This window comes from Oryctolagus cuniculus, chromosome 1 (assembly GCF_051225735.1).
Source record: "Oryctolagus cuniculus isolate XC-2025 breed Fujian yellow rabbit chromosome 1, ASM5122573v1, whole genome shotgun sequence".
Taxonomy (NCBI): Eukaryota; Metazoa; Chordata; class Mammalia; order Lagomorpha; family Leporidae; genus Oryctolagus; species Oryctolagus cuniculus.
In genome coordinates, this window is record NC_142867.1 from 15,962,585 (window position 1) to 15,988,137 (window position 25,553).

The window sequence follows — 25,553 nt, forward strand, 5'->3', positions numbered from 1 at the left end:
GAATATTCTGATTGTGATTGTATATTTGCTTTTGCTAGTGATATTTACATGGTTACTTGTTACTCATTGTTACTCTTGTTACTCATTATCATGCAGAGAAATGACTGTAGAAAGACAGAGGAAAAATATGGGCTTTTACAAATCTTATAAAATGACCATGGAATTAATCAATCCTATGAAACCCAAGACCTTGGAATTATTACCTCCAGAATTGTGAAAAAGTTAATTTATGTGTTTCAGCCATGAAATTGTGGTTTTTGTATACTGAAGTCATAGCTAACAAATATGATTAGTTATCAGCACTTTTGTATTGTGTGTGTGTGTGTGTGTGTGTGTGAATTTAGTAGGAAGTAATACAATGACACATTATATTACAACTATAAAAAATGAATAGGTAGATTATTGAGTATGATATTTATTTTAAATGTTTTATAAAATTATAAACACACAGCACACAGCTAAAAACATTAGATAGTTAGACACTGAATATATAATACATTTTCAATTTAATTAACTTTATCTACACCAATTTTTCCCAAACACTCTTTTCATGGCCTCTTTCACATCTTTATTTCTCAAACTGTAGATGATGGGATTCAACATGGGAATCACAATGGCATAACATGTTGAGACTATCATGTCATGATCCAAAGCGTAACTGGAACTTGGTCTCACATACATGAAGAGGATTGTTCCATGATAAATGGACACTCCAGTCAGGTGAGAACCACATGTAGAGAAGACTTTTTGTCTCCCCTCAACAGATTGGATCTTCAGAATGGCCAACAGAATGAACCCATAGGAGATCAGGACAATCAGAATAGTGAGGACCTCAATGGAGCCCACAAAGTAGAAGAGGAGAAGCTCGTTTGTGTGGGTGTCAGAGCAGGAAATTGCAAGGAGTGGAGGGATGTCACAGAAGAAATGACTAATCTCATTGGAGGCACAGAAGGACAGACTAAATGTGGCCACTGTGTGGATTGTTGCATGCAAAATGCCACCAAAATAGGAAGCAACGATGAGTGGCACATAGACTCTGGGTGACATGTTCACAGAGTACAGAAGTGGGTTGTAGATGGCTACGTAGCGGTCATATGCCATGGAAGCCAAAAGAAAACATTCTGTGGTCCCAAAGGTGACAGCAAGAAACATTTGTGTTGCACAACCAAAGAATGAAATGACTTTATTCTTTGACATTAAATCTATTATCATATTTGGGGTAATGACTGAGGAAAATCCAGCATCCACAGAAGACAACACACTCAAGAAATAGTACATGGGGTTGTGGAGCCGAGAATCCCCAATGACTGACACAATCAATCCTAAATTCCCCAAGAGTGTGAAGAGGTAGATTGCTAGAAACAGGAAGAAAAAGATGATCTGAAGTTCAGGATTGTCTGTGAAGCCCTTTAGTACAAACATGGTGACTTCAGTGTTATTCCTCATGCTGAAATCTTAGAGGACAAAGTTGACAAACTACATACAATTAAAATCATAATATTAGGAAAATAATGAACAATATTGTGACCATGAAAACATCTGCTGTGTCTTTGTGTTATTGCTTGACAATGCATAAAGTCCAAGTAGTCAATTAGGAGACAATGTCCACTTGGTCAAAGTTTAGTGCAACTCACTGCATTATGAAGAGGAAGATACTGCTGAGTTCACACCATTTGTACAATCATCACTCCAACTGCTTAATTTAGAAATCTAGTGTTAGATATTTTCATATTAAATCATGTTGAAACAACAAGTGATCTTCTAAATAAGTTCCTCTTTGCATCCAAATATGCAAGGTGGTGTATCAATAGATGCAGGAAATAAAAATTCAGAATTCCAGGTCTTTCAGCAATTTTATAAAAAAAATTTACACCATTATAACCAGCTGTAGAATAGGGGAAAAAAACATTTCATTGACAAGAGTTTAGTAAATATTGAAGGATGAGGTATGTCAGTATAATTGACTTTTTAAAATAATTTAAAATATCGAAAACGCTGACTACAGGGTTTTAGTTCCCTGTATTGAAACATAGGCAATTCTCTAAAGCAATTTTTAGCTTCTTTAGGTCTTATGGGAATTGACTGAATGAAACTACTAATCATGGTATGGCATGGGGGAGGAGTTGATAGTTAATTAAAATGTTCTTCAAATCTGTGTTGCTCTTTTATCCTTTTCATTAATCTTATAATCTAAGCATTTGATAATCCATTTGTTTTTCTAGTCCCTCAAAATGATGAAAATTGATAGATTTTTCTGAAAAACTATATGATGTATTTTTTTTCCTTTTAAAGTGTTACATGTGTTTAGGTATCACTGACTGTTGAGTCGCTAAAATGACATTTAAAAATATTAACTGAGAATTACAATTAAAAATTAAAATGCAATATCTTTATATGTAGTTATAAAATCACCTTTGAGTGAGACATACATGCTAATATTTTATATTTAATTGGGAGAATAAATGGAGGAACCATTAGAAAAAATATTTCCTGGTTTGTGTCATGCTTAAGCACATTACTAGTCTAGAAGTGACTTGTATGTGAATACAAAGTTTCTATTATTAGTCCATAATACAGCACTAGTTACTGGACAGATTCCAAAATAACTGAAATTCATACATACAAGAATCTTCAAAAAGTTCATGGAAAATCTATTTATTGAAAAAACTGTGACTAGAATTAATTACTCTTTAGGTGTTATTTTCTTGAGAACCTTTCTCACCTGCCAATCATATTATTGAATTTCAAGTCCCACCTGCAGTTTCCTTGACTTGGCCAGAAAGAACGATTCTGAGGGCTGTATATGGCCCAGATAACTCCCCACATCTGCTGCTTAACCAAAGTCAGTTTGTATATAGGAGTTAGAAGCAGAATCAAAAACCATAAATGCAATTTTGGTGTATGTGATGAAATCTGCCTACATTGCAATACTGTTAAATGACACAAAACCTAGTTCAGGCCCAATACAATTTTTGCCAACAGTTCAAAGGCATATCCGGTTCAATATGAGTAACATAGAAATTGCAATCTTGAAGTTGTTTATCATCCACTCTCATGATTAAAAATATTATGCAATATTAGACTATCTTTCCAAAATTTACTCCTCTTCAAAATACCAATACATTTGAATGACTAAGCTGAACAATGGAATAGCCAGGTAGGTTAATGAAATGTGTGAAACAAAGAAATGCACATTTCTTTTGATATGTAATATTTTATTATAAATTAGATGTGACTATATATAAACCTTGGCATCATGTGTATTTATTCATTTTTATATTTTGTATTTTTCCTCAATTCTCATTTTAATATGACATTAATACAAAAAGAACCATTTTTATAAAATAGCAAATATTAGTTCACCTAGTTGAAAAATCTTATGAACAAAACCTTGAGTCAAGGATATCCTTATTTAGCTACAGGTACTATATTTATTTGGTAATTGTTAACATATTTTCACATGTTTTTCTATAGGATTTATTTAAGTGAATTCTGAATTTAATATTCAGATCATGATATTCCTTTTTATTATTTTTGTCACATGCATTATTCTTTAAAGTACAAAAAGGTTTTATAACTTTTGTGATTTATTGATATCAAACACACACAGATTACCATAATTCCGTTTGTTACATTATACTGGCTTTTATTTTGCTTTGAGTTAATGAATTTTAAAATACTACACTATTAAGCACTTCAATTAAATTCCTCTTAAACTATCATTGCTACTAGATCCTAAAAGAGGAGTCATCCTAGATTTGGCTATTAGCACACATTGAAAAAACTCAGTTATAAAGTGAAGTCGGATATGATTCTTCAAAAATTTAACTTTTAAAATTAATGCAAAGTTGGGGCCGGCGCTGTGGCGAAGTGGGTTAACGCCCTGGCCTGAAGCGCTGGCATCCCATATGGGCAGCGGTTCGAGTCCCGGTTGCTCCACTTTCAATCCAGCTCTCTGCTATGGCCTAGGAAAGCAGGGGAAGATGGCCCAAGTCCTCAGGCCCCTGCACCCACGTGGGAGAACTGGAAGAAGCTCCTGGCTCCTGGCTTCAGATTGGCGCAGCTCTGGCCATGGCGGCCATTTGGGGAGTGAACTATCAGATGGAAGACCTCTCTCCCTCTCTCTTTCTCTCTCTCTCTCTCTCTGCCTCTCCTTCCTCTGTGTAACTCTGACTTTCAAATAATAAAAATAAATCTTTAAAAAAAATTAATGCAAAGCTACATTTATGAACACACTTTTTACTGCAGGAAAGAAACAATAAATATCCTGGGTTTGATATTGAAGCACAAAATTTGCAAACAATGAGGAAAGCAATAGCAGCCACCTGTTAAAACCCTTGCTAGAGGAACAGATGTTTATGTGCATTACTTTAGTGTGTCTTGGTAGTCATTCACAGCTAATTTGTGCCAGAGGCATGATTGAATCTCATGATTCTGTGCCTCATCTCTCCCATCTCCTTGCCATAATGATTCTTTTAAAGTGTTACACTACCTGCTATTAGAACATAGGTTCATTTTGCAAGTAACACCCCACACATTTCCCATCCCAAGTAAAATAAAGCACTCTTGATGTCTGATATATTTGAAGTTTTAAAAAAATCTTTCAGGCTAGAGAAAATTTAGAAATAATCAGTAATCCAAAACAGCTTGTATATTACATAGCCAGCAAAACAAATGTAAAAATTACCAATTTCTGAAAAATATAAAAATAAAAACTCCTAATGGTTAAAAAGGTCAAATGCATTCTTGCTTATCTTTATGAAAATGAATTCAATATTCTCTTTTTCTTTATTGCTTTTCAAGAAGTCTTGGTTATCAATTTTTGGTAAAATTTTGTATAAATCAGATTTTCGCACATATATCCTATTCCCCTATGCAACAAGCAAGAATTAATATTTTTAATGTTGTATGCTTAACAGTGAAAAATTTGGTACAAACTAAAAATTTGATCTTTCAAGTATTAGGCCTTTTAAAATATTCATAAATGACACAGAATTATTTCTTACCAGTGAAACAGCAAGTGCAGGTCTATTTGCATTACAAATATGGTTCCCTGTGATTGTTTATATTCACTTACTTGATTGTTGATGAAACCCACAGGAGGTAATCCAAGGGGAATGTAATCTAATTATTGTCTCATTCAAAACAGCAATGTGAAGATTTCTGAATAAATAGCTCAGGAGAAAGACACTATATACTGACTCTTTTAGAATAAAAAATCTTTAGCATCTGATTTAAAATGATGATGAGAACAAATTTTAAAATCTTTTAATATTATATAAGAAATCTTATAGTATTAGGTAATGCATTTAACCTCTAGACTTAGGGCTATAATTTGCTTTTCCTGAAGTCCAGTTTTCTCACTCTAGCAATACAAATCCTTTCATATTACAACAAATCAATAAATGTGCTAAACTACAGTAATGCAAAATCACTAAATGTTTCTTGCAGAATCTAGTGGATGGATTTTCAGTCATTCAAATGCATCACTTTTTTTTTTTTTTTTTTGACAGGCAGAGTGGATAGTGAGAGAGAGAGACAGAGAGAAAAGTCTTCCTTTTTTGCCGTTGGTTCACCCTCCAATGGCCACCATGGCTGGCGCGCTGTGGCCTGCGCACCACCCTGATCTAAAGGCAAGAGCCAGGTGCTTCTCCTGGTCTCCCATGGGGTGCAGGGCCCAAGCACTTGGGCCATCCTCCACCGCCTTCTCCCTGGCCACAGCAAAGAGCTGGCCTGGAAGAGGGGCAACCAGGAAAGAATCCGGCGCCCCGACCGGGACTAGAACCCGGTGTGCCGGTGCTGCTAGGTGGAGGATTAGCCTATTGAGCGGTGGCGCCGGCAACATTTTTTCTTTTCAACTTTCATTTAATAAATATAAATTTCCAAAGTTCAACTTTTGAATTATAGCAGCTTTTCCCCCCATACATCCCTCCCACCCGCAACCATCCCTTCTCCCACTCCCTCTCCCATTCCATTCATTCTTCATGACTCATTTTCTTTCTTTTTTCTTTCTTTCTTTCTTTCTTTCTTTCTTTCTTTCTTTCTTTCTTTCTTTCTTTCTTTCTTTCTTTCTTTCTTTCTTTCTTTCTTTCTTTCTTTCTTTCTTTCTTTCTTTTTGACAGGCAGAGTGGACAGTGAAAAAGAGAGAGACAGAGAGAAAGGTCTTCCTTCCATTGGTTCACCCTCCAATGGCCGCTGTGGCCTGGCGTGCTGCAGCCGGCGCAGCATGCTGATCTGAAGCTGGGAGCCAGGTGCTTCTCCTGGTCTCCCATGCAGGTGCAGGGCCCAAGCACTTGGGCCATCCTCCACTGCACTCCTGGGCCATAGCAGAGAGCTGGCCTGGAAGAGGGGCAACCAGGACAGAATCTAGCACCCCAACAGGGACTAGAACCTGGTGTGCTGGCACCACAGGCAGAGGATTAGCCTATTGAGCCATGGCACCGGCCGACTCATTTTCAATTATCTTTATATACAGAAGATCAACTTAGTATATACTAAGTAAAGATTTCAACAGACTGCACTCACAAAGACACACAAAGTATAGAGTACCGTTTGAGTAGTAGTTTTGTTACCTGAGAAGGCAGGGTTCTTGTCTTCACGCAAGAAAGGATTCAGGCGTGAGACAGAGAGTAAGTGGAAAGCAAAATAGCAAGGTTTATTAGGGTAGGGACATCCATAAGAATGGATGGGCACCTCTTCAGACAGAACCTGAGAGAGAGTGTCCAGTTGCTCAGACTGAGGGAGAGTGAGGTTAAATGGTTGAGTGGTGAGAATACAACAGGGCAGGCCAGGTGGGAGGCTCAGCAGAGAGGCAGAGGGCTGAGCGTGCAGTTTACAATTAGGCCAGGGTTTTTAAGGGGATCAGTCTTGTTTTCCCTCCCCTCTCCTTCTCCTCCTCCCTAACAAAGGACCTTTTGGATGTAAATACAAAAAATTCCTTTGTGAGTTTTCCCCCTGGTGTTATCAGACAGGGGGAAGCCTGGCTGGCATCACCCCACCTTAGAGGAAGGATGGTTATCAAGTGGAAGGGGCAGGGCATTTGAAGTGCAGATACTGGGCTGCACCTGGAAGATTGTCAGGATGACTTTGAGATGCAGATACTGGACCTAGATGTCATCTCCTTAGGCCTTTGTCACACACACATAAGCTCATTTCTGATGGAATTCCTACCTAACAGTTTTACCATTAATTCTTGTACAACATATTAAGGGCAGAAGTCCTACATGCAGAGCAGCTGCACAGCAACTCCTATTGTTGATTTAACAATTGACACTCTTATTTATGATGTCAGTAATCACCCGAGGTTCTTGTCATGCACTTCCAAGGCTATGGAAGCCTCTTGAGTTCACCAACTCCAGTCTTATTTGGACAAGGGCATATTCAAAGTGGAAGTTCTCTCCTCCCTTCAGAGAAAGGCACTGCCTTCTTTGATGGCCCTTTCTTTCCATGGGAATCTCAATCACAGAGATCTTTCATTTAGGTCATTTTTTTTTCTTGCCAGAATGTCTTGCCTATCCATGCCTGTAAAACTCTCATGGGCTTTTTAGCCAGATCCAAATGCCATAAGGGCTGATTCTGAGGACAGAGTGCTATTTAGGGCTTTGGCCATTCTATGAGTCTGCTGTGTATCCTGCTTCCCATGTAGGATCATTCTCTCCTTTTTAATTCTATCAATTATTTGCAGACACTGGTCTTATTTATGTAATTGCTTAGGCACTTAATCCTATCTTTTTGATCAATTATAAACTTAAACTGATCACTTTAAGAAGTAAAATAGCATTGGTACATGCCACCTTGATGGGATTGAATTGGAATCCCCTGGCATGTTTCTAGCTCTACCATTAGGGGTAAGTCCTAGTGAGCATGTGCTGAACTGTACATCTCCTCCATCACTAATTCCCACTCTTATATTTAACAGGGATCACTTTTCAGTTAAATTTAAACATTAAGAATAATTGTGTGTTAATTAAAGAGTTCAACCAATGGTATTAAATAGAACAAAAAAACACAAAAAGGAATAAAATTGTAAGTTGTTCCTCGACAGTCAGGACAAGGGCTGATCAAGTTATTATTTCTCATAGTGTCCATTTCAACAGATTTCCGTTTTAAGTTCTCAGTTATTACTGTTCAGGGAGAACATATGAAATTTGTCCATTTGGGACTGGCTTAATTCACTCAGCATGATGTTTTCTTAGATTCCTCCATTTTGTTGCAAATGACCGGATTTCATTGTTTTTTTACTGATTTATAGTATTCTAAAGAGTACCTATCCCATAATTTCTTTATCCAGTCTAAGGTTGATGGGCATTTAGGTTGATTCCATGTCTTAACTATTGTGATTTGAGCTGCAATAAACATTGAGGTGCAGACAGCTCTTTTATTTGTCAATTTAATTTCCTTTGGGTATTCCAAGGAGTGGGATGGCTGAGTTGTATAGTAGCTTTATATTCAGGTTCTGAGCAATCTCCAAAAAGATTCCATAGTGGCTTTACCAGTTTGCATTCCCACCAACAGTGGTTTAGTATCCCTTTTTCCCCACATCCTTGCCAGCATCTGTTGTTGGTAGATTTCTGTATGTGAGCCATTCTAACCGGGGTGAGGTGAAACCTCATTGTGGTTTTCATTTGTGTTTCCCTGGTTGCTAGTGATCCTGAACATTTTTTCATGTGTCTGTTGGCCATTTGGATTTCCTCTTTTGAAAAATGTCTATTGAGGTCCTTGGCTCATCTCTTAAGTGGGTTGTTTATTTTGTTGTTGTGGAGTTTCTTGATCTCCTTATAGATTCTGTTTATTAATACTTTGTTGGTTGCATAATTTGTACATATTTTCCCATTCTGTTGGTTGCCTCTTCACTTTCCTGGCTTTCTTTTGCAGTACAGAAACTTCTCAATTTGATGTAATTCCAATTGTTTATTTTGGCTCTGACTGCCTGTGCCTCAGGGGTCTTTTCCAAGAAGTCTTTGCCTGTGCCTATATCTTGCAGGGTTTTTCCAATGTTCTCTAATAATTTGATGGTATCTGGTCATAGATTTAGATCTTTAATCCATGTTGAGTGGATTTTTGTGTAAGGTGTAAGGTAGGGGTCTTGCTTCATGCTTCTGCCTGTGGAGATCCAGTACCATGCTGTTTTGATTATAACTGTCCTGTAGTATGTCCTGAAATCTGGTATTGTGATGCCTCTGGCTTTGTTTTTGTTGTGCAAGATTGCTTTAGCTATTCGAGGTCTCATGTGCCTCCATATGAATTTCAGCATCATTTTTCTGAGAAGGATGTCTTTGGTATTTTGATTGGTATTGCATTGATCCTATAAATTGCTATTGGGAGAATGGACATTTTGATGATATTGATTCTTCCAATCCATGAGCATGGAAGATTTTTTTCGATTTTTTGGTATCCTCTTCTATTTCTTTCTTTAAGATTTTTCAATTTTCATTTGGAGATCTTTGACATCCTTGGTTGAGTTTATTGCAATGTATTAGATTGTTTTTGTAGGTGTTGTGAATGGGATTGGTCTTAGCAGTGCTTCCTCAGCCATGGCATTGCCTTTGTATATGAAGGCTGTTGATTTTTGTGCATTGATTTTATATCCTGCTACTTTGCCAAACACTTCTATGAGTTCCAGTAGTCTCTTAGTAGAGTTCTTTGGATCCCCTAATTAAAGAATCATATCATCTGCAAAGAGGGATAGCTTGACTTCTTCCTTGCCAATTTGCATCCCTTTAATTTCTTTTTCTTGCCTAATGGCTCTGGCTAAAACTTCCAGTACTATATTGGATAGCAATGGTGAGAGTGGTCTTCCCTGTCTGGTACCAGATCTCGGTGGAAATGCTTCCAACTTTTCCCCATTCTATAGGGTGTTGGCCATTGGTTTTTCATAAATTGCTTTGATTGTATTGAGGAATGTTCTTTCTATGCCCAATTTGCTTAGAGTTTTCATCATGAAAGGCTGTTGTATTTTACCGAATGCTTTCTCTGCATCTATTGAGAAAATCACATGGTTTTCTTCTGCAGTTTGTTAATGTGGCATATCACATTGATTGAATTGAGAACATTGAAACTTCCCTGCATACCAGGGATAAATCCCACTTGGTCTGGGTGGATGATCTTTTTTATGTTTTGTTGCATTCTATTGGCAAGAATTTTATTGAGGATTTTTGAATCTATGTTCATCAGGGATATTGGTCTGTAATTTTCTTTCAATGCTGCATCTTTTTCTGGCTTAGGGCTTAAGGTGATGCTGGCTTCATAGAAAGAATTTGGGAGGATTCAATCTTTTTCAATTGTTCTGAATAGTTTGAGAAGAATTAGAGTGAGCTCTTCCTTAAATGTCTGGTAGAATTCAGCAGTGAATCCATCTGGTCCTGGGCTTTTCTTTGTTGGGAGGGCCTTTATTACTGATTCAATTTCTGACTCTTTTATTTCTGAGGTGTCTGTTGTTACATTCCCTTTTTCATCTCTGAGTTTATTGATTTGGTTCTTTTCTTTTTTTGGTTAGTTGGCACAATGGTGTATCAGTTATGTTTATTTTTTCAAAAAACCAGCTCTTCGTATAGCTGATCTTTTTTTGGATTCAATTCTGTTGATTTCTTCTCTAAATGTAATTATTTCTCTTCTCCTATTAGTTTTGGGTCTGGTTTGCTGCAGTTTTTGTAGATCCTTGAGATGCTTTGATAGCTCATTTGTTTGATGCTTTTCCAATTTCTTGATGTAGGCACCTATTGCTATAAACTTTACTCTTAACACTGCTTTTGCTGTATCCCATAAGTTTTATATGTTGTGTTGTTATCCTCATTTACTTCCAGAAAGTTTTTGATTTCTCTTTTGATTTCTTCTATGACCCATTGTTCATTCAGCAGCATGTTGTTCAGTCTCCATGTGTTTGCATAGGGATTCCTGCATTTCTAATTTCCAGCTTCATTACACAGTGGTCTGAGAAGATGCATGGTATGATTTCAATTCTTTTGAATTTGCTGAGACTTGCTTTATGGCCTAGTATGTTATCAATCCTAGAATGGTTTCCATGAACTGATGAGAAGAATGTATATTCTTTAAGTGTAGGATGAAAAGTTCTGTAGATATCTGTTAGATCCATTTGGACTATAGTGTTATTTAAATCTACTGTTTCCTTCTTGATCTTCTGTCTGATTGATCTGTCTATTGCTGAAAGTGGAGTATTGAAGTACTGTTGTATTGTAGTCTAAGTCTCCCTTTAAGTCCCTTAACAAATCTTTTAAATAAACCGGTGCCCTGTAATTAGGTGCATATACATTTATTATAGTTACATCTTCCTGTTGAATTGAACCCTTAATCATTATATAGTGCCTCTCTTTGTCTCCCTTAACAGTTTTAAAGTTTATTTTGTCTGACATTAAGATGCTATTTTTGGTTTCTGTTGGCATGGAATATCTTTTTCCAACATTTTACTTTTATTCTTCATGCATCTTTGTTGGAAAGAAGTGTTTCTTGTAAGCAGCAAATAGATGGGTTTTGTTCCTTAATTCATTCAGCCAGTCTGTGCCTTTTAACTGGAGAGTTGAGGCCATTTACATTCAATGTGACTAGTGATAAGCAGTGACTTTGCCCTGCCATTTTTCCAAAGAGATTCTTAATATATGCTTTGAACTTCCTGTGATCTTTTACTGGGAGATTTTCTTCTTTTACCTTTTTTTGTATTGATGGCCGTGTTTCTGTGTTTCTGTGTGTAACACATCTTTAAGCATCTTTTGCACAGCTGGATGAGTGGTGACAAATTCTTTCAATTTCTGTTTGCTATGAAAAGGTCTTTATTTCACCTTCATTCACAATTGAGAGCTTTGCAGGATATAATATTCTTGCATTGATTTTTTTTTTCTCTTAGTACTTAGCCTATATCTGGCCATTCCCTCCTAGCCTATACAGTTTCTGATGATAAGTCTGTTGTGAGTCTAATTGGAGATACTCTTAGAGTAATCTGATGTTTCTTTCTTGCGCTTTTTAAAATATTTTCTTTATGTTTCACTGTGGTGAGTTTGATTATAGTGTGTAGTGGTGAGGATCTCTTTTGGTCATGTTTATTGGGGGTTCTATGTGCTTCATGTACTTAGATGTCTCCTTTTCCAAACCTGGGAAGTTTTCTGCAAGTATCTCACTAAAAAGGCCTTCTAATCCTTTCTTTCTATCCTTGCCTTCAGGGACTCCTAGAACCTGAATGTTGGGCTTTTTAATAGTATCCTGTAGATGCCCAACAATATTTTTTAGATTTCTAATTTCCTGCTCTTTTCTTTGGTTTGACTGTATACTTACCTGTGCTCTGTCTTCTGATATTCTTTCTTTGCCTCACTGATTCTGTTTTCAAGGCTCTCAAATGTGTTTTTCATTTGTTCTATTGAATTCTTTACTTCATTTTGGTTTCTTTTCAATATCTCAATTTCATGTTCTATTAAATTCCTCATTTCATTTTGATTCCTCCTTAAGATTTCATTTTCACAAGAGAGATTTTCTGTCCTCTCCTGTATGGATTTCAGTAGTTTGTGCATTTGTTTTTGATAACTTCTAAATGTTCTTATCATAAATTTTTTGAAATCCATATCTTGCATTTCTTCTATGTCATCATCTTCATAATCTTGTATTGGAGTGTCATGTTTATTTGGGAGAGTCATGATGTCTTTCTTGTTGTTTCTTGGTTTCTGCATTGTTATTTGGCATTGTGGAGATATTCTTTTGTTTCTTCTTTTTTTTTTTCTGTGACAGCTTTCCTCATTATACTATGACTCTAGATTTAGTGGACTGTCTGCTGTTGGTGAATCTCTAGAGGCTTGTGGTGGATGTGGCCAGAGAGCTCTGTTCAGTTCTTCATAGTTAAGAGTGTGGTAAATCTCTCTCTCTCTCTCTCTCTCTCTCTCTCTCTCTCTCTCTCTCTCTCTTTTATTCAGAAGGGAAGCAATTCCACTCAGCTGAGCTCTTCTCCTTGATGGCAATCAGTGCCTGAGCACTAGCACCAGTGGGTATAATATTCATCTGCTCTGTCCCAAGGACCACACAAAGGGTCTGTGCAGTCCTCAGTGTAAGCACAGATTCCCCTGCAATGTCTCTTGCCAGGTAGCCAAGGCTGCTCAAATTTGTGGTGTCTCCCACCAAGACTACTCACGTCTCAGCCAAACCATGAGTCCTCCCACACACTCTCAGTGTTTTTTTTTTTTTTTTTTTCACAGTCCAGGTTCATAAGCTCCATACATTCACTGGGTCTTAGTCTCCTGTTATTTCTCCCCACCAGAGTCAGGTTTTTCTGCTTGGCTGAGGGCTGGTGCACCCCCAAGCTGGCACAGCTGTTATGTATGTCCAAAATGGCACCTGCTCTATTGTTTCACTCACCTTTCTAAGCTGAGTTGAGAGAGAGAATCATGTCCATACCAGTCCCTTTTATTTTTTTTCTCTCCTCTAGTTAGGCTGGTGTACTTTCCCCCATGGGGCTTCAAGCCGCATTCCCTCTAGCCTCTTCCTGCCACCTTTCCGCCAGTGTCTCAGGCTACCGTGGTTTCACCTCACCTCCCTTTCCATTGCCGGAGTGGAAACTTTCTTAGAAGCTGGGCTCCCGAGCCATGGGTGCCTGTGCCCTCCACGGAGATCCATTATGTCCCTCTAATTCCGGAAGAGTTTCCTCTGAAGTTTTTTCCCTAACTCTTCCCTGAGACCACAGTATCTCTACTTATATTAAACTATCTTTTCCTGGACTATCAGTGAGCTCTCTCCCTATTCTGCCATTTTGGAGCCCAACCTCGGTTTATCTCCTGCATCACATTTTTCACTGTTCACATTGTGATTTATCATGTCTGAACTGAAAAATTTTGACCTTATTGGAGGATATAAGAAAATTACAAAAATTCCATAGACATAAAACAGTAAAACTCTCTAAGATGTCATGAATCATATAATTTTGTGTGTTGTGAAAACTAATCTATAGTTTACCCAGATGAAATTAAACACACAGACACACACACACAAACACACAGATATTTAATAAATACACACACACAAGAGCACAGCATGGCAGTGTCCTGGGTAATCTGCCACTCTAGGCACCAGCATCTCATATGGGAACCAGCATCTCATATGGACACCTGTTCAAGTCCAGCTGCTCTGCTTCCAATCTAGCTCCTTGCTAATGAACCTAGGAAAGAAGTAGAACATATCTCAATTACTTGGGCCCCTGCACAAATGTAGGAGACCCAGAAGAAGCTCCTGGCTTGCAGTTTCAGATGGAACCAGGTCCAGAGATATCTCTCTCTCCTTTTCAAATAAATAAATATTTTTTAAAAAACACACATGCACAAGCACTCACACACACACATAGAGGTGTATTTGTCTAGGGTTAGATTAGAGAGATTGAACACTGATAGGCTAGGAGGGTACAAAATGATTTTTAGTTTTCACCAGTGTTCCAAATGTTTCTGATGACAACAAGGTGGGAAACAACAGCGAGTAAAAGATTTGGAGATTTAATTGTTGTTTGTAATCCTTGCATATATATATATATATATATATATATATATATATATATTCCTGCTGAACTGTGTTCCTACTACATTTAACGTATTGAATTCCCTATTTGGTGGAACATTCAGTCTCTGATTACATAGTAAATTTAAAATTTACCATGAAGAATTTAAAAACGCATGCAGGCATCCCATATGGGCACCAGGTTCTAGTCCCGGCTGCCCCTCTTCCAGTTCAGCTCTCTGCTGTGGCCCAGGAGGGCAATGGAGAATAGCCCAAGTGCTTGGGTGCCTGCACCTGCATGGGAGACCAGAAAGAAGCACCTGGCTCCTGGCTTCGGATCAGCGCAGCGCTGGCCGTAGCGACCATTTGAGGGGTGAACCAACAGAAGGAAGACCTTTCTCTCTGTCTCTCTCTCACTATCTGTAAATCTACCTGTCAAATAAATCCATAAAATCTTTTTTAAAAAAAGAAGAATTTGAAAACAAAAAAGAGAGAAAGGAGGAAAGACGGATGTAAGGGGATATCATTATATCCTTAAAATTATATCTATGAAGTACATGGCATCTGTTCCCTTTATATTAACAAAAATAAATAAATATAAATCAAAAGAAAAAGTGTATTTTTCTTTTGTACTGACAAATTGTACTGACAAATGAATTGAAGCCTAGAGTAGATAAATACTTTGCATATATATGTATATGTATTTAAATCTGTAAATCTGATTTTCAAAAAGAATCTTAAAAAAGAAAGAAAAAAGAAATACTAAAAGTAAAATTGAAAAAAAAATTAGACAATGCTGGCAAAATATTTTTATAATCTTATAAATAAACTGAGAATCTCTTCTAAAACACTTCTAAAATTGAATCACATAGACAAATAAACATACAAAAATAAGCAACAAAATAACAGAAAATGTTTTTGACAAAAAGATAATAGGAAGGACCTCCATTTAGCAAAGAATAAGGTTTCTCTGGTGTTATGGATGCAACACATTTGAGTGTGTTCATTAAGGACTCATGGTTTGAAATCCTGGTCCTAGGTGGGATGATGTTGGAAAGAGTGTGGAATCTTCACAGGTAACACTTACTGGGAATTCTTAGCTCATTGAGGGAGATGTCTGCAGGATGTTATGGGGTAGCTCTGCTGATTAATTGGCTATGTGACCTCTCTCTCTGGCACTTGCTTCTCTTCCCCCACCCAATTCCCAATGAGATCTCCAGGAGAGAGGAACCAGTGCTGCCACATGTCCTTGAATCTCCAAAACTGTGGTATAGCAAACTGCACTCCATGATAAATGAGCCTGCCTCACAAATTTAGTTACAGTACTGAAAACTAAGACTGTTAGGTCACACAGTGAGTAAGCATCATGTAGAAAACAGAATGACAACAAAAGCAGTATTAAAGGGAAAACTGAGTGAAACTGAGAAAAGGAAAGCAGACAAAAATGTTTTGAAAATCACTTTAGGGCCTGGCACTGTGGCATAGCTGGGTAACCTGTCACCTGCAATGATGCTATCACATAGGGGCACTGGTTCAATTTTTGCCTGCTCCACTTCAGATCCAGCTCCCTACTAATGCACTGGGAAGGCAATGGAAGGTGGTCCATGCACTAGGCCTCGGCCATGCACATGGGAAATGCAGATGAAGCTCCTGGCTTCTGCCTGGTCCAGCCCTGGCAGTTGTGGCCATTTGAGAAGAGATGGAAGATCTCTCTCTCTCTCTCTCTCTCTCCCTCTCTCTCTCTCTCTGACTTTACCTATCTCTTTGTAAATCTTCCATTCAAATAAATAAGTAAAACTTTTTTTTTGTAAATCACCTCAACCGATCCAGAATATTGACCTAAATATTCGCTAAAAGATAAAAACTTACAAATGACAAATTAGTGAATGCAAATAAGGAAATAAGAAAGAATACATAAGAAAGTAAAAGATGATATTTAGATAAAATTTTAATGCAAAAAAACATCCATTAACTACAGAATTCAGTGTTTTTTGTTTTGTTTTGTTTTTTGAGAAAAATGTTATTAGAGGAGAGGTAGGAAGAACACCCAGTAGGACAGCAAGAACAGGTAACAGCTGCTGAGGGTTGAAGTTTATGGCTTAGAAAGCAAGAAGCCTGGGTGTGGTGGGAGGGGCCGCCACTTTCAGTGCCAGTGTCCCATATGGGTGCCTGTTCTAGTCCAAGCTGCTTCACTTCCAATCCAGCTCCCTGCTGTGGCCAGGGAGAGCAGTGGAGGATGGCCCAAGTCCTTGGGTCCCTGTTCCCACATGGGAGACCTGGAAGAAGCTCCTGGCTCCTGGCTTCGGATTGGCACAGCTCCAGCTGCTGCAGCCATCTGGGGAGTGAACTGGTGGATGGAGGACCTCTCTCTCTCTCTCTCTCTTTCTGCCTCTCCTTCTCTCTCTGTGTAACTCTGACTTTCATGTAGAATAAATAAATCTTAAAATAAAATAAAAAAAAAGCAAGAAGCCTGGTCCCAAAGACGTGTGGCTTCCACAGTCCTGGTCTGCAGGCTCAGCCTGCTGGCAATTTAGCCTGACTTCTGACTTAGGAAACGATAATCCTTAAAAAGACAGGGACGATATTGAAGTAGAACTTGACCTAAGGTCTCTATCTTGTTGAAAGTTTCTTAAGGGCTAAGATAACCAACAACCATAGATTCTTGAGATCAGCAGTTTTGTTCCAGATACAGAATTAGTTGGGTAAATATTATCAGGGCCTTATAACACATGGAATGCTAGAACCTTCAAAACACTCTGCGAGAGTGAAAAAACAATTTATAGAGTAAGAATCACAGGAAAACTAATCTGGATATAAGGAAAAAAGCCTTTGTATTTTCCGAGTTGCTGATGAATAAAAGTCTCCACATTCATACATGTTATGTGCAGGAGACAGAAACCCGTTGTGAAAGACAGAACGATTGTTCTGGGTCTCTACAAATTCAGAAATAGGAAGCACATACCCATTCAGTAACATGATCCTTGTACAAAGAAGAAAACGCTGAAAATAAATGCCACGTGGATAAGGAGCCATGGAGGTAGGGCTATCCTCCAGGCACTCCTATATGGGAGTAGAACTCTACCTCCAATGTTCCCACCTCCACTCCAATCTAGGAGGCAGTGGATAGTGATTCAATTACTTGGGATTCTGCCACCACTTGGGAGACTAGGATAGAGTTCCCGACTCCTGGATTTGACCTGAGCCAACCTTGGTGTTGTGGACATTTGGAGAGTGGACATGTAGAAGAAAGTGCTTTCTCTTTCTCTCTCTGTTATGCTGACTTTCAAATAAACTAACAAATTTCTCTTTAAAATGAAATGTTAGTCATTCTAGCAAGAATCACTGAATGGTTTTAAATTGCATTTGTTTCTCCAATAACAAATGGTGCTAACAGTTTGTCATTGACTGACATATAATATTGCATATCTTTGGTGCTGAAGTGTCTAAGTTCATGGTTACATTTTACTCTTTTACTTTCATTTTGGTTTACATATTAACATGTTTTGAGAGTTTCTAATACATTCTGGATGGATAATCTTTGTGGAAATTTTGTTTGGCAAATGTTTTCTGCAAGTTGTAGTTGGTGTTTTAATTCCATTATTAATGTCTGTCTAAAAGCAGATTATTTGAATTGTAATAAGTGAAAACATAGAATTTTTCCCAGAAAGTTCACTCATTCTGTGTTTTGTATAAAATATATGACTGGGGTCAGTGTTGTGGTGTGGTGATACCAGCATCCTTTATAGACGCTGGTTCCTGTTCCAGCTATTGCATTTCTGCTCCAGCTCCCTGCTAATGGCATAGGAAAAGCAGCAGAAGATAGCACAAGTCACACATGTGGGGGACTTCGAAGAAGCTTCTGGCTCCTGGCTTTGACCAGCCTCAGCATTGGTTGGTGCAACCAGTTAGTGAGTGAACCAGCAGGTGAAAAGTCTCTGTGTCTCTCCATCTCTCTCTTTAACTCTGACTTTCAAATATGTAAATCAAATCTTTTTTTTGAAAGTATGACTAACATATGGTAACAAAGATGTTTTGCTATGTTATTCTTGAAGAATTAAAGCAATAGTCTTCATATTAAAATCTGATTGGCTTCTTTCACTAAGTATAATATATTATATTTGCTTCCATTTGTTCCAGTTCTTCCATTTTGTTGCAAATGACAGAATTTCTCTTTTAATCTCTGTGTAGTATTCCATAGTGTACATATACCATAACTTCTTTAGTCTTAAGTTGATAGATATATGGGTTTATTCCATATCTTAGCTATTGTAAATTGAGCTGAAATGAACGTGGTGGAACAGGTAACTCTTTCATAGATTGATTTCATTTCATTTGGTTAAATTCCCAGGAGTGGGGTGGCAAGACAAATGCCATATGGTCTCTCTGATCTGTGGTAACTAAGAATACTTAAAATGTAATCTATAGGAGTGAAACTGGCACTTTGAGATGTTATCATTTTGAACAGCTCTTGCTTTGACTGTTGAGGACAACGTTTTTTCTTTCTGTTTGTTTGGTTTTGTCCTCTTCTTTTTATTTCTTCATACAAATCGGTAAGATCTCTAGTTAGATGGTAAATAAGTACAAAAATTAATTGAAAATTGATCTCTGTAGAAAATAAGAATGGGGAGGGCCAGCACTCTGTGGCTGCCCCACAGTGCTGGCATCTCGCATGGGCCTCGGTTCGAGTCTCAGCTATTCCTTTTCCAATCCAGCTCTCTGTTGTGGCTTGGGAGAGCAGTGGAAGATGACCCAAGTCCTTGGGCCCCTGCAACCACATGAGAGACCCAGAAGACGCTCCTGGCTCTTGGCTTTGGATTGGCCCAGCTCCAGCCGTTGGGCCAAACTGGGGAGTGAACAAGTGGATGGAAGACCTCTCTCTGCCTCTACCTCTCTCTCTTACTCTCCTTCTCTCTGTGTGTAACTCTGACTTTCAAATAAATAAATCTTTAAAAAAATAAGAATGGGAAAGGAGGAGGGAGGTGGAAGAAAGGCAGGAGTATGCATACGAGGGATGTGGGGGGAGAATTATCACATTCCCAAATCTAAATATTAACTTCATGAGGGTGTTTTCCTTAAACAAAATAAAAAAAATCTAAGGTTAAATTTGAGAAATACTTTTCATATAGCATAAAGAATGAGGTAGTGGCTTTTTTTTTTTACAGAATAAGGACATCCAAAGTTTTTGGGATCCCTTTAAAAATTTTTATTACTATAAATAAAACAGATTTTATGCGTTCCATAAGTACAGTTCCAAGAAGACAACCACACTTCTCTCACTCCCTTGCTTATCCTACCCTCAATCTCCTTCCTTCTTTCCATTCTCTCTTCGTAAGGTCTTGCAAGGACAAAATTTTAATTCACTCTATATTCACAAGCTTAAGTCACCACTATTTATAACCTCCAACAAGTAAAAGTAGGAAGGCCACAGTATAAACAAGGGATATAAACAAGGGCTAAAAATGGCAATCATATCCCCAAATGACATTTTATTCCTATACTTTTTTTGGAATTCTATATTAACTGTCACATATAAGAGGTATTTGTCTTTTTGAGACCGGATTATTTCACTACACATAATGGTTTCCAGTTGCATTCATTTTGATGCAAAAGACAGAATTCCATTTTTATGGCTGAATAGTATTCTATAATGTATAAATTCCACATATTCTTTATCCAGTCATTAATTGATGGATATCTGGGTTGTTCTCATTTCTTAGCTAGTTTGAATTGAGCTTCAATAAGCATGGGCTCTGTAAGTTAATTTCATGTGGCTGGGTCATATCCATTTCAGATCTCTCTCTACCATAATGATTGTATTAGTTTTCATTCCCATAACAATGGATTAGCATACTTTTCCCCTCACATCCTTGCCATCATTTATTGGGTGTTTTTGTCTGATAGGAAACATTTTTAGACATATGTATTTATTAATTTTAAAGGCAGACTTACAAAGAAGCAGAGGCAGAGAAATGGCCATCTGCTGATTCACTCCTCAAATGGCTGCAAAAACAGGAGCTGGGTGGATCTTCTTTCAGTGTCTTGAATTGTTTCTTTTTTACAAAACTATGACAGGATTCTGTTAATCAGAATTTTTAAATAATAAAATAATAAATGCTTTAAAAATAGTTAATTGATGGGCATTTAGGTTGGTTCCAGGTCTTAGCTATTGTGAATTGAGCTGCAATAAACATTAGGGTGCAGACCACTTTTTTGTTTGCCAATTTAAATTCCTTTGGGTAAATTCCAAGGAGTGGGATGGCTGGGTCGAACGGTAGGGTTATCTTCAGGTTTCTGAGGAATCTCCAGACTGACTTCCATAGTGGCTTGACCAGTTTGCATTCCCACCAACAGTGGGTTAGTGTCCCTTTTTCCCCACATCCTCGCCAGCATCTGTTGTTGGTAGATTTCTGCATGTGAGCCATTCTAACCGGGGTGAGGTGAAACCTCATTGTGGTTTTGATTTGCATTTCCCTGATTGCTAATGACCTTGAACATTTTTTCATGTGTCTGTTGGCCATTTGGATTTCCTCTTTTGAAAAATGTCTATTGAGGTCCTTGGCCCATCTCTTAAGTGGGTTGTTGGTTTTGTTTTTGTGGAGTTTCTTGATCTCTTTGTAGATTCTGGTTATTAACCCTTTATCTGTTGCATAGTTTGCAAATATTTTTTCCCATTCTGTCAGTTGTCTCTTCACTCTCCTGACTGTTTCTTTTGCAGTACAGAAACTTCTCAATTTGATGCAATCCCAATAGTTGATTTTGGCTTTGACTGCCTGTGCCTCCCAGGTCTTTTCCAGAAATTCTTTGCCTGTGCCAATATCTTGAAGGGTTTCTCCAATGTTCTCTAGTAACTTGATGGTGTCAGGTCGTAGATTTAGGTCTTTAATCCATGTTGAGTGGATTTTTGTGTAAGGTGTAAGGTAGGGGTCTTGCTTCATGCTTCTGCACGTGGAAATCCAATTTTCCCAGCACCATTTATTGAATAGACTGTCCTTGCTCCAGGAATTAGTTTTAGATCCTTGATCAAATATAAGTAGGCTGTAGATGTTTGGGTTGATTTCTGGTGTTTCAATTCTGTTCCATTGGTCTATCCATCTGTTTCTGTACCAGTACGATGCCCATCAACGGTAGACTGGATAAAGAAATTATGGGATATGTACTCTTTAGAATACTATACCACAGTAAGAAACAATGAAATCCAGTCATTTGCAACAAAATGGAGGAATCTGGAACACATCATGCTGAGTGAAATAAGCCAGTCCCAAAGGGACAAATACCATATGTTCTACCTGATCGGTGACAACTGACTGAACACCAAAAAGGAAACCTCCTGAAGTGAAATGGACACTATGGGAAACGGTGACTTGATCAGCATAGCCCTGACTGTTAATGAACAACTTAATACATTATCCCTCTTAGTAGTTTTTTTGTCTGTTCTACTTAATATGACTGGTTTAATTCTGTAATTAATACACAGTTATTCTTAAGTGTTGAAAATTAACTGAAATGTGATCCCTGTTAAACATAAGAGTGGGAATAAGAGAGGGAAGAGATGTATAATTTGGGACATGCTCAAGCTGACTTGCCCCAAATGGTAGAGTTAGAAACATACCAGGGGATTCCAATTCAATCCCATCAAGGTGGCATGTACCAATGCCATCTCACTAGTCCAAGTGATCAATTTCAGTTCACAATTGATCATAATGAAAGGACTAAGAGTCAAAGGGAGCACATAAACAAGTCTAGTACCTGCTAACACTAACCGATAGAATAAAGGGGAGAGTGATCCAACATGGGAAGTGAGATACTCAGCAGACTCATAGAATGGCAGATGTCCTAAATAGCACTCTGGCCTCAGAATCAGCCCTAAAGGCATTCGGATCTGGCTGAAAAGCCCATGAGAGTATTTCAGGCATGGAAAGCCAAGACTCTCTGGCAAAAGATCTCTGTGAGTAAGATCCCAGTGGAAAGAATAGGTCTTCAAAGAAGGAGGTACCTTTCTCTGAAGGGAGGAGAGAACCTCCACTTTGACTATGACCTTGTCTAAACAAGATAAGAATCGGAGAACTCAGAGGGCTTCCATAGCCTTGGAAACTCATGACTGGAGCATAGGGAGATTACTGATGCCATAGACAGGAGTGTCAATTGGTAAAGTCAACAACAGGAGTCACTGTGCACTTACTCCTCATGTAGGATCTCTGTCCTTAAGGTGCTGTGCATTGAGATTTAATGCTATAACGAGTACTCAAACAATATATTTCACTTTGTGTTTCTATGGGGGTGCAAACTGTTGAAATCTTTACTTAATGCATACTAAACTGATCTTCTGTAAAAAAAAAAAAAAAAAAAAAAAAAGAAATTATCAACTCCCAACTTGACTCTCACTGGGATTAAACATGACAATAGGTCTGATCTGATTTCATTATCATTAAAAAAAAATCATCTATTATTTTTCACTTTATGTTTCTGTGTGGGAGCAAACTGTTGAAATCCTTACTTAATGTATACTAAGCTGATCTTCTGTATATTAAGATAATCGAAAATGAATCTTGATGTGAATGGAAGGGGAGAGGGAGTGGGAAAGGGGAGGGTTGTGGGTGGGAGGGACGGTATGGGGGGGAAGCCATTGTAATCCATAAATCGTACTTTGGAAATTTATATTCATTAAATAAAAGTTAAAAAAAAGTAAATATTCAAACATAAAATTGCCAGAAGAAACTATGGAAATAAAATAGTTAATTAACCATAGATGTGTAAATCTATTTTTATAAACTGTATTCTGTTGTTTGATAAGTCTGTCTTCTTTACCAAAATCTATTCATTGTTTTTAGTTTCTGGTAAATACTGATATGAAATTATTTGACTATTCCTAATTTATTCTTTTTTTTGAAAGTGTTTGACTTCCTTAAATTCTTTCTTTTTCATTTATAGAATTAAATTGTCAATCCCTGCAAAAATGCTTGTTTTTTTTTTAATTGGAATTGCATTGAGTCCATAAATAAATTTAGTATTGTGTTTTAAGAGAGTCATAGGGTTTGTTTTGATGCTTTTATTACATTATCATTCTTTAAACTTTCATTTTTGTGTGTCATATTTGGTAATCTTTTTTTGTCCTATTTTATGTCCTTAAAAGTTTTTTTAATAATGTCATTTATTTATTTAGAAAACAGAGTGACAGAGAATGTATGAGAGGAGAGGAAAGAGAGGACACAAAGAGAAGGGAGGAGGGTGGGGGGGAGTGAGGGGGGGAGAGAGAGAGAAGGGGGGAGAGAGGGAGAGGGAGAGGGAAAGGGAGAGGGAGAGAGAGAGAGAGAGAGAATGAATCTTCTATCCACTGTTTCACTACCAGAATGCCCATAACAGCCAAGTCTGGGCTGCCCAGACCAAAGCCAGGTGCCAGGGACTACACCTGTTTCTCCCATGTGAGTGGCAAGGATCCAAGTACTTGGACCTTCATCTGCTGCTTTCTCAGGCACCTTAGCAGGAAGCTGGAAATGGAGAAGCTGAGACTTAACTCACAATAGGGCTGCATGTCAGCATTATTTTTTACTTTATTTTTTTCTGCAAAAATCCATAAGCAACACTTATTTCCCATTAAATTACAATCTCTGGGAACACAGGTTAGGGATATAAGTATTTCCCACAGTTTTTCAAATGTTTCTTATATGCATATCTTGTACTGACCTATCCATCATTAGAGAGGATCACCAAGACAGGTTAAAATTCCACACAATTCAGAATATTTGAGCTTTATCTCTGCCAGATCACTAAAGCTAATGTTCTGTTCCATTGAATGTCACAAATATCTGCCTCTACACACTTTCCTATTCACATGTTCATTTCTTACCTTCTCTCTCAAGCTCTCAATAAACATAAAGCCATTTCTTATACTTCTTAGAAGTGTCACACTTAAATAGCACAAGTAAATATTACCAAAGTTTATAAATTCTATTATGGGTTATGCTTTAATATTATATCATTATATACAGGATTACAGGACTTTTCAGATAATTCACTAAGCATAGACCCATGAAGGGGAATCCAGATTCAGAGAAATTAAATCATGAACTCATTATCAGAGTGTCAGAGCTAGAATCATTTTTAAACTAATGGTCAAAGTTCCTCTAGGTAATGAATTTCATCATGAACTTCATAATTCCAGAATCATCTATTTGCTGACTATGAAGAAAATCGCCTTGACACATTCCTGTCTCAGAAAACAGTTAACATGTTAATGGGACATCCCTGAGGGCTTTGAGTGCTTGAGACACTGATATAAGAGATCAAACTCATAATAGTCATAGCTTCTCTTGATTGCATGGGTTGTTCATATTCAAAGGTAAGAGAAAGGGCTTTTGTAGACTTAAAAGATACCTTACAGGGTTCAGAATGTGAATGTGCTAATGTTTAGCTTTAAGAGAGAAGATTCTATTACACTCAAAGTTGTGTTACAAAGTGAATCAACTGCCTTCCAGAGATAATATCAGGGAAAATTGTATGTTGTGGAATCAGAGAAATCTATTCTTCAAAATTGGTTTTTCTATTAACTGAAGGTATGAACATGGTAAAACATGTGCCCAGCTGGCCTCAGTATTCTCATGTACAAAAAATGATGCCTTGTATATTTTGCAGATGGTTATGTAGGCTAATTAGGAAAATGTACCCAGGATGTATAATCCTTCCCAGTGGCTTAGTTACATGTGGTAGCTTCTGCTTTAGCTTTCCCTCTTCTGGAGTTCAGTGCTTGTAATACTGCTCTGGATTTGAACATGAGGGTGGAGCATCCCACGTTCTTTGAGTTGCAATAGCTTTTTGTGAAAATTCTTTTAAAACTTAGTCATTTTTTGATTTAGAAGGTTTGGTAATCTCCTAAAATTAATTTGCATATTTTCCTTTTATTGTGTTTCTCCCTATAACACTGATTCTGTTTGTCCTAACTCTTAATTAAATTTTTCTGTACATATCCCGTTAATAGGGAGACTAGACAGAGAATGGTAGTTTTTAAACCAAGGCGTATTTGTGTGTCTTCTCAAAATACACTACTATGTATTTATCCAATTTACTAATTACTTGACAAGCTA

The 25,553-nt window shown here is 37.6% G+C and overlaps 1 protein-coding gene across 1 annotated transcript; it reads right to left on the reverse strand.

The window, feature by feature from the left end:
* Nucleotides 1-516: 516 nt before the first annotated feature.
* Nucleotides 517-1,461, reverse strand: LOC100348717 (olfactory receptor 5T2-like). The gene has a single exon (XM_070059794.1). It carries the CDS (start codon nt 1,444-1,446, stop codon nt 517-519), a length of 930 nt encoding a protein of 309 aa, XP_069915895.1. The 5' UTR covers nt 1,447-1,461.
* Nucleotides 1,462-25,553: the final 24,092 nt, after the last annotated feature.

Bases quoted from the DNA above. Each gene is read 5' to 3' on its own strand.
- LOC100348717 (XM_070059794.1), bottom strand. From the start codon at position 1,446: ATGAGGAATAACACTGAAGTCACCATGTTTGTACTAAAGGGCTTCACA.